This window comes from Poromitra crassiceps, assembly GCF_964638095.1.
Source record: "Poromitra crassiceps genome assembly, chromosome: 1".
NCBI classification, from domain to species: domain Eukaryota; kingdom Metazoa; phylum Chordata; class Actinopteri; order Beryciformes; family Melamphaidae; genus Poromitra; species Poromitra crassiceps.
In genome coordinates, this window is record NC_139623.1 from 15,288,477 (window position 1) to 15,297,763 (window position 9,287).

The 9,287-nt window shown below is 43.6% G+C and overlaps 1 protein-coding gene across 1 annotated transcript; it reads right to left on the minus strand.

Annotated features, from left to right (window-relative positions):
* Positions 1–1,111: 1,111 nt before the first annotated feature.
* lmtk3 (lemur tyrosine kinase 3) lies at positions 1,112–8,726 on the minus strand (the record flags this gene model as incomplete). The annotated part of the gene is made up of 6 exons (XM_083634274.1): positions 1,112–1,245; positions 2,017–2,101; positions 2,190–2,524; positions 4,245–4,378; positions 4,483–4,646; positions 4,872–8,726. The coding sequence occupies 6 exons, from the start codon at positions 8,724–8,726 to the stop codon at positions 1,112–1,114; spliced, it is 4,707 nt and encodes a 1,568-aa protein (XP_083490400.1).
* Between the last annotated feature and the right edge of the window lie 561 nt (positions 8,727–9,287).

A 9,287-nucleotide genomic window follows, 5' to 3' on the forward strand; every position in this document is an offset into this window, starting at 1 on the left:
CCATTTTTCATGCTAAGCTACATTAATTGTCATTAAACAAGGTAAAAGAATGACAAGACAGCTAAAAATTCATTGACATTAGAAAATAATGAAACATTACAGGACATCGTTCCATACAGATCGGCATATATTAACAAGTGAAATTATACAAAATACTTTTTAGCAATTAAGACGTTTGGGAAAATATTTAGATTTATTTGTTCTGAAGAACTTGAGAAGGTATAACCTAGATGCATTTTATCCCAAACAAATGTGCTAAGTTCATATATATAAGTTAATTGCACCAAAGCAAACAAACAAATAAATAAATATTAGATTGCATGGAAATTGGCTTTACATGAATAAACAAATAAATTAATAAATATATAAATAAACAGTAATCAAATAATAGTCAGCTTTTTCAAATTAAAATGATAAAGAAACAGCTTGTTTAATTTTTTCGTGCAGTCTAAGAATACATCTAAAATTAAACAGCTCTAAAATGATATTGTATACACTTGTATTACGATATTTGTACAAATGTTGAATGAGTAGTATTCTTAAATACAGGAGTCAAGCAATTTCTGCCCCCAACTGCTGCCTACAAGAATATCTGACAGACTGCAATGAAAACTTTTTTTTTTTTTTTTTTTTTTTTTTTTATAAAGAGAGGATCGGAATCCAAGCGTTTACATAGACAGATAATGACTAAAGAAAGTGCATTCCCCGCACATCTGGGGAAAAATACAACAGAATGAAGCAGAAAAAGAGAAGGTAAGCTGGTACACAGTAAGACTCCCATTGCATAGCCGTCAAATCTGTTTCAGATTTTACAAAGCTTCAGGCTCCTCTTCTCCTAGCATATGCTTCCTTTTCCAAAGACTTTTGTAGCCAAAGGCTATGAATAAACTCCATAAAACAGTGGCAGAGAGGAGCTCAACAACCTTTGTCATACAAAATCCTGTAGCTGGTAAAACCTGGAATGTGTCCAGCTGTTAGAACGGGAGTCTTTTCTTTCCGTTGCCTATTCAATAAAAAAATAGCCTCTGAGAGAATGGCTGGTTGTTGGGGTTAATTCACTGGCCAGTCTCAGAGGGTTCAGCTCTAAAGTTTCCCAAGATGACCTGAAACATCACACCAAGTGGGGGTCGTCGGCAGGGCTGACTGTAAAGCGTGATGATGTCACTGGATTGGAACCCACAGGCGACCTCGGTTTGATTGACAAATCCTCTTTCCTTTTTGAGTCTTTGCCTTTGTTGTGTACCCCTGATGGAAAGACAGGAAGTAAGTTTGACTGACAAACTAAATCAAGCCCTACCATAACTTGATGTTCAATGGATAAACACTAGGACACATGTGACTTTGATAATATTGAGATTAAGAAATCAGTGGCAGACTAAATACAATGCAGAGAAAAAAACATATGGCTCTACATCTATTAATAAGAGCTGAATGCAATGTCAATGTTCAATGTTTTCAGTTAAAAATAACACTCTTTCAAAAGGAACACTGCCTCTCCTTTCAAGGCAATGTTCAACTCTGAAGAGAGAAGACTACGAGACGTCATGAAGGCATCTAATTTTGGTGTTAGTGCATGTCTGTATATACAAAGGGAATTCTGAGCCAAAACTCTCATTATTCAGTGAAATGAAGCGATCTGTGTATGAGATGGAGAGTGGAAGCCTTCCAGAGACCAAATTAAAATCTGTTGGAAAACACAGCTTAGGCTTGCATTGTTGAGTGCAGCATTTATGTCCCCGCTCACTTCTGCATGTCAGTGTTGGGGGGATAATTATAGAAGATTAATTCTTGCTGCATATTTGGAGAGGAGACAGGTGAAGCCAGGGTTCTCCATTCCAGTGGGTGGGGATATGTTGGGAACTGTCCACTTACAGTATATGACATCATTTACCAGCTCTAAGTGGTGACTAACTGATAATGCATAAGGACAGTGGGAAACACACAGCTCTCTCCCTTTGAGATGCATATCATTATCTCCAAGCTAAATTTGGTCATTCTGCGTCTTTATGAACGTACCATGTAAGTCGAATTTGGTGCTTTTTCCAGAGACTGGAGCCGGACTGGTGGGGGCTGAAGTACCCAGTTCATTGGTTGGAGTTTCCTGTTGTATCGAGAGAGAATAGTCAGGCACACTTTATTATATCTATTATGATCTGTTATTAATCAAGTGTGTTATATGTGCGAAATACCTGATCAAAAAGATAGACTGTGACATCATCAAAAAAGGACACATTTCTTCCTCTATCTTTTTCCCTGTCCATCGGCTCCTTGGGCGACTTCAGCAGACTCCTCAAGCCGACACGTTTGTCGACATCTGTTTCCGTGACAACAATCACCCGTCGGGAGCTTTCGTCCTCCTGCTCTTCTTCCTCCTCCTCATCGGGGTCGCTTGGCGATGACAGACCTCTCCGTCGCACGATCCGCCTTCCGATGCCCCCCTCCCCAAATCCTCCTTTACCACTGGGGGTGAGGGGAAGAGTGAGAGCCAGAGGAGGGAGAGCAAGAGACAGGCGAGCTAGTTTGGCTGTGGAAAGGAGGGTAGGGAGAAGATTGTTAGATAGGAACGGCTGGCAGAGTCCGAGTGTGTAAAATAAAAATAAAAATGCTAGCCAGTCACATCTCTCCTCACTTTCCTGTCATTCCGCACTGTATACTAAAACTAATGAAATGCCTAAGGAAGAGGAACTGTGCACCCCCTTGAAAAATAAATGCAAGATATTACTGAGGTGTACCAACAAATCAATCAAATCTGTATATAATGAAAAGCGAATAGGCTTCAATGAAGTTTGCATTTAGAATCATCTCAGTTACAATGACTCCTAACATTATCAATACATCTAAGGGGTGGCCAAACTGCCGCCCGCGGGCCAACTGCGGCCCGCTGCCCGTTTTTAAGTGGCCTGCCATGAATTTAGCACACACACAAAAAAAAAATAGTTTTTTTTGCTAAAAACGTTTTTCCGTTTTTCTGTTTTAAAGTTTAAAACGGAAAACGAAAACGAAAAAACGAAAACGGGGAAAAAAACGGAAAAACAAAAAAGAAAGAAAAAGAAAGGGGTGGGCAACTATTTTTCATGGGGGGCCACATGAGAAACCCAGATTGTTGCCGGGGGCTGAACAAATATTGTCATGCCATAACCCATGGATGGGCAACTTTGATGATAGAGAGGGCCACAAAAAAAATCCTCTTTACCAGATTTTGCTGAGGGCCGAACGCCGCCAGCGCGAAAAATCTGGGGCATTTGAAGCCAGGTTTAGAGGAATAACTCATTTTTAATACGGTAGTTGTGATGTCATTATTCAGTCTTAACCACCAATATTTGATCCTTTTCTCACTCACTCTTATGTCACCACCTGATCTCCCTGCAGGGCTTGAAATTAACTTTTTTGACCACCTGCCAATATGGCTGCTAGATTTTAAAGTTACCAGCCAATTAGAAATTCCACTAGCTGAAATGTTTTTCTTGAAATAAACCAGAATATGAGTGGGTTAATTTAAGCATAAGTGGCCCGGCATTCTCAAAGCCTGTGTTGAGGGTCACACAAGAACAAAAATGCACTCTTGAAGCTAAATAAATCCAAAACCAATGAGTTAATTATTTAAATGTTTACTTCAATGTAGAACAGTAATTTCTTACACATGAGATTACTTTTAGCCTTTTAGTCATAAAGATTATTGAAAGATATTCCATATTCCAGACTGAAATGCTATAACAGAAGTGGAGTATCGGCCAGAATGACATGAACATTTGGAAACGTATTCAGCGTGTATCTTGCATGTTGCGTTCAGGTGCATTGTAAAAAAAATACATGTATATATATATATTTTTTGCAATTCCATCGCGGCCACACAGGGGGTGCCGGCGGGCCGCATGTTGCCCACGTATGATTTAAAACCATTGAAAATGGGTGATACTTGATAAAATGGGTTTAACATTTTTAATACTGAATGAATGTTTAATACTAATGTTATGTTAAATTATCTCTGTCTTAACCTGTTGGCACAGGAAAAGAAAATTTGAAAACATACAGAAATACCCATTGTAATAGGTGAGCACATCAATAAACTATGTGTCATATATTTATTTAGGTAGAAATTAAATTTTTGAGGGTTTTCTGGTCCAATTTCTTTTGCCGCGAAAACTGCCGCGCTTAATATTGTTTGGCCCGCGACTCCTTGTATTTTTCTGCATGTGGCCCACAACCAAAAAAGTTTGGCCACCCCTGATCTAACATGAAGGTACCTTTCATTGCCTGGTTTCCAACAGGCTGAGGGGACATAACCTCAGGTTGCTCGATCACAGTGAATGGTTCAGCGGTAGTTTCATGAGACTCGCTGTGGGGCCAAGGGCTGGGGTGGTTTTCCTGCTCCTCTTGGCTACAGGTAAAACAAAAAAACACAGACAATTGATTAAGACATGAATATCAACAGAAACTCTGATTTGTTATTCTGGATCATATTTCCAAGGTCACACTTTCTACCTTTCATCTTGATTTTTCTCTTTCACACTGACTGGTTCGCTGTTGCCGTATGTGATTTGCTCCCCCCAGGGCCGGAGAGTAACAGTGTCTTTGAGAGTCGCCCCCCAAAGGACATTTGTTTGAACGTTTTCACTGAGGGAGAACTGCAATCTTTCCTCACACACCTGAAGAAACATGAAGACGAAGATCAATAAGGGGTTAATACATTCAGAAATGTAATAAAAGGAGCACATTTTCCCCTCTACTCAGCTATAAATGTTAGCAATTAATTTAGTAAATAGAAAATGAAGAAGCAGGCAGGAATATCAAAACATCCCAAGGTTAATATAATAAAATCTAAAGAGCCCTCAAACACTTTGCACTAAGAACAAAGCAGGTCTTATGCTCACCTGCATCATGAGGCCATTCTTAGTGGCCATCTTAGAAAGAGAACCCTGGTCCTTGACCTCAGACGTCTGGCACGATGATGAGCACAGTGTGGCATTTTCCACCTCTTGAGGTGATAGTGTGGCTTGGAAATCCTGGACTACACATGATGCAGACTCGGCAACCTTATTGGAGTTATCAGAGATCCCATCAAGGTGCTCTTTCAGATCCACCCTGCTCCCCTTAGGTGTGGAACAGCCACTGGTCTCCTCAACTATATCGCCATCGCCAGCACTGCTAGGCTTCTGGTCAGGTGTCTTCTTCAGAGACTCCAAGAGCTCCAGGTTCCCCAAGAAAAGGTCTCCCAGGGTGTCCTCCTCATCCCCAGAAATGCAGCACAGTTTCTCTAGTTTTTCAAAGTCCTCCAGGGGCTCCTCGTCCAAATCCTTCCACTCAGAGATCAATAATTCTGGGAGGGTGTCGAGGGCATGTTGGGGCGGAGGCGGGGTGGCAGCTGAAGTTTTCTGGAACAGGTTATTTTGGGCATCCTGATTCCCTAATGTGGACGTGAGGTTGCTCTCATTTTCCAATGTTATGTGCACAGGCGATAGGTTTAGATTGGCCGAGATCCCTTTGCTTTGAGTTGCAGCAACTGGCAACTCTTGCAGAGGTGGCTCTGAGGCATCTGTGTTGTGAGTGGGGGAGATAAGTGGCTGTGTCTCAGTGCTGGCAATAAAATCTTCTAGATTCATGTGACTAATAAACTCCTCTGCCTCTATGACAGATGGCGGTGGACTAGGAAAGGAGTCATCTAAACTCTCCAGTTTATCATCTTGCACATCAAGGTCTATGCTCGGTGGAGGACTGGGGAAATCTACTGAGCTGAAATTGTCCACCGGTGGATAAGACTGATCTGCCGCATCCCGCATTGTCAAAGCAATGTCACTGTGGCAAACTAGAGGATTGGATGGAAGAGGGATGTCTCTGTAATCCTCCTCTACATTCATAATGCTTATTCTCTGATCTATGTCGTGGCTTGCAAGCTGTGGATTCATATCACTCTCTGAGTCCACGATGCTTATTCTCTGATCTATGTCGTGGCTTGCAAGCTGTGGACTCATATCACTCTCTGAGTCCACGATGCTTATTCTCTGATCTATGTCGTGGCTTGCAAGCTGTGGACTCATATCACTCTCTGAGTCCACGATGCTTATTCTCTGATCTATGTCGTGGCTTGCAAGCTGTGGACTCATATCGCTCTCTGAGTCCACGATGCTTATTCTCTGATCTATGTCGTGGCTTGCAAGCTGTGGACTCATATCACTCTCTGAGTCCACGATGCTTATTCTCTGATCTATGTCGTGGCTTGCAAGCTGTGGACTCATATCACTCTCTGAGTCCACGATGCTTATTCTCTGATCTATGTCGTGGCTTGCAAGCTGTGGACTCATATCACTCTCTGAGTCCACGATGCTTATTCTCTGATCTATGTCGTGGCTTGCAAGCTGTGGACTCATATCACTCTCTGAGTCCACGATGCTTATTCTCTGATCTATGTCGTGGCTTGCAAGCTGTGGACTCATATCACTCTCTGAGTCCACGATGCTTATTCTCTGATCTATGTCGTGGCTTGCAAGCTGTGGACTCATATCACTCTCTGAGTCCACGATGCTTATTCTCTGATCTATGTCGTGGCTTGCAAGCTGTGGATTCATATCACTCTCTGAGTCCACGATTGGTTCAACACTCTCTAGGCCTGAAAAGTTCACAGGAGAAGCTTCCGTGATGCAAAGATAAATATTTGAGCTAATATTCTCTAAAGTGTGAGAAAAATCGTTTTCTAAATTAGACCCAGCGTCTACAGCTGATGACTGTTCTTCTGTTTGGATCTGGCAGAGGTGATTCTGAGGCCATCTGTTAAAGTTTTGATTCTCCTCTTCCTCTGCAAAGTCTAGCTGACCTTCTCTTTTTCTGACTGCCTCTGTGCAAGTTGTAATTTGCTTTTCTTCTCTGGCTGAGGTCTCTTGCTCTGGGATTTCTATGTTCTCTACTTCAATATCTGAGATTCCTCCTTTCAGATCTCTGTTACAATCATTCATTTCCTGTAGGTTCTCAATATTTTCCTCTTGTTGTACGTCCAGAGCTTGGACTGCCGGTTGGATAACAACGTCTTTTGAATCCCACGTTGCCTTGACGAGAAGTTGGCCGATTTGTCCCTGGGTTTCATCGTTACAGGTTTCCTCACAGCCCTCCGAGACAGTGGGGTGAGGTTCACTTCCTGCAAGCTCATCATTCCCTTCGGTTTCCCAAAACTCCCGACCCACTACGAGCCGCTCTCCCACCTCCCAGGCCTTAGTGCTGAACCCAGAGAAGAATTCAGATGCAAGTTCAATATCCTGGCTCCTGCTCTCTGGAGACGCCCATTGGTCATTTTCGGCGGGCCACAAGTGCAAGTCCCTTTGTGTAAAACGGTGGCAGTCAAATTCTCCCCTAACCACTCCGCCTGTTGTCTCTTCCTCCTCCTCCAGAGTGTTCCACAACTCTTTCGTTTTCAGATCCAGGCCCTCGGAGGATTCTTTATCCACACTGTTGGGAGAGTCTGGCCCACTCTGGTCCCCACATGCTGCGTCTCTCTGGGGTGACTTCTCCTTCATGGCATTCCTTAGCTCCCCGGCGGCCAGCTGTTGCTCTGTCTCTGACGTGGTCATGACCTTCTTGTCTTCACTGTCTTCTGAGCAGCACAGGTTCCTCAGGCCCAGCTCGTTGCGGTCTGTGTGCTGTAGCTCCAGGCCGGGTCTCTCTTCGTGTCTCTCAAGTCCATCAACACCTTCCTCTGCCCAAGAAGGACACATTAAACTGCTCACTTTATCATCAATACTCTTCCCATCCTCAGGCTCCAGTACTGACGGGGTACCATCGCTGAGGATGGCATCACTAGTTTGAATGCAGTATAACCGAGATAATCTGGACTCTCTGTTGTCAAACTGGCCCGGTGCTGTGGGTTCAACGGTATCATTTCCAGAATGGGGGGCATTTAGTGAACAAAGATCATTATCTGTCAGTGTAATACATGTATATTCTTTGTTGTTGAGTCTTAATTGACTGCCAGATTCAGATTTGATTAAACTATCTGTCTCAGCGATGTTCTTGGAGTTTAGATTCAAGTCATTCTCTGCATAATCCTGATATTTGCAATCGGTTAGCTGCACATGAGAGATGATGCCATCTGTGTAATGGTGGTCTATCTGATACCCATCACTGTGCGGGAGCCCTTTCAATGGCTCATCCTCCAAATTTGAGAAAAACTGATCAAATAAGTCAACACTGTCCTTGGCCTGGGAATCATCAGACAGCAGGGTTGACTTGTTTTGCCCCTTTCCTCCTGTCTCTCTGCTCTCATTAGGGAATATTCCAGAATCTTCTCTCTGTGCAGACTCTAGCCCTTTGCTGAGAATATCTGTGTCATTACCGATATGGGAGATATCATTCTCAGGAGTATTTAGATATGGAACACTATTTTCCTCAGGCATCTCAATAGTCCCCCTTTCCACAGTTTCAGCTTTACCATCTGAAATCTGCATACTCTCTTTTAAGGGGCTCTTTTCTCCTGTCTCTCCCTCCTCCTCGACTTCAGTCTTTTCCTCTATTCCTGTCAGCGTTCCCCTTTCTCCTCCTCGCCCACTGCCCGGCCTGGAGGCACTAAGCCCGTCACTGCCCCTCCTGTTCAGCCCCTCCCCCTCCCAATCACTGTCTGAGAAATAGGCAGAGTCTCGATGTGGTGTTTCATTTCCGAGAGCCCTCCACCCACCACTTCCCCCTCCTCCTCCTCCCAGCCATGAGTCACTAGGTGTGAGGCAGTCAGTTGAGCTGGAAGTCATAGGTGACAGGACGGAGTCAGAAGGGGTGATGAGAGAGATGTCAGAGGATGGGTCCCAGTCTGGAGTGGTTGGCGTGGCGGCAGGAGTGGCTGCCCTTTGGGCAGTGTAACTGTTACTATGCTGCTGTAAACTTTCAACATTATTTTGAGTGCCAAAACTTTCAGAGCTCTCCGAATCACCTTCTGTGTGGTTTTCAGAGTCCATTGCAGGAACTTCATCTGTTTGAGATTGTTCTTCCTCCAAATAATATGAACTGGTATCGGCCTTCCCACATGTTTGATCTCCTCTCCCAGTACTCCTGGCCTGGAGGTCATCTTTCATGATCTCACCATTCCCTATCACAGTAGCCCTTTGACTCTGTGTCTCATTTGTAATGAGTGATTTGTTTTCACGCAGTAGCACAGTGTTGGATTCTTCAGCACTCTCAGCAGACTCAATGGGAGTCTGTGCTGAAAGCTCTCTTTCTTCGTGTTCTGCTCTGGCAGGTAAGGCAGGGCCATCTGAACAGTCCTCTTCGTCTTTCTGACGTGCAAGTGTTTGGTTGAGCAATAGGCCATTTTT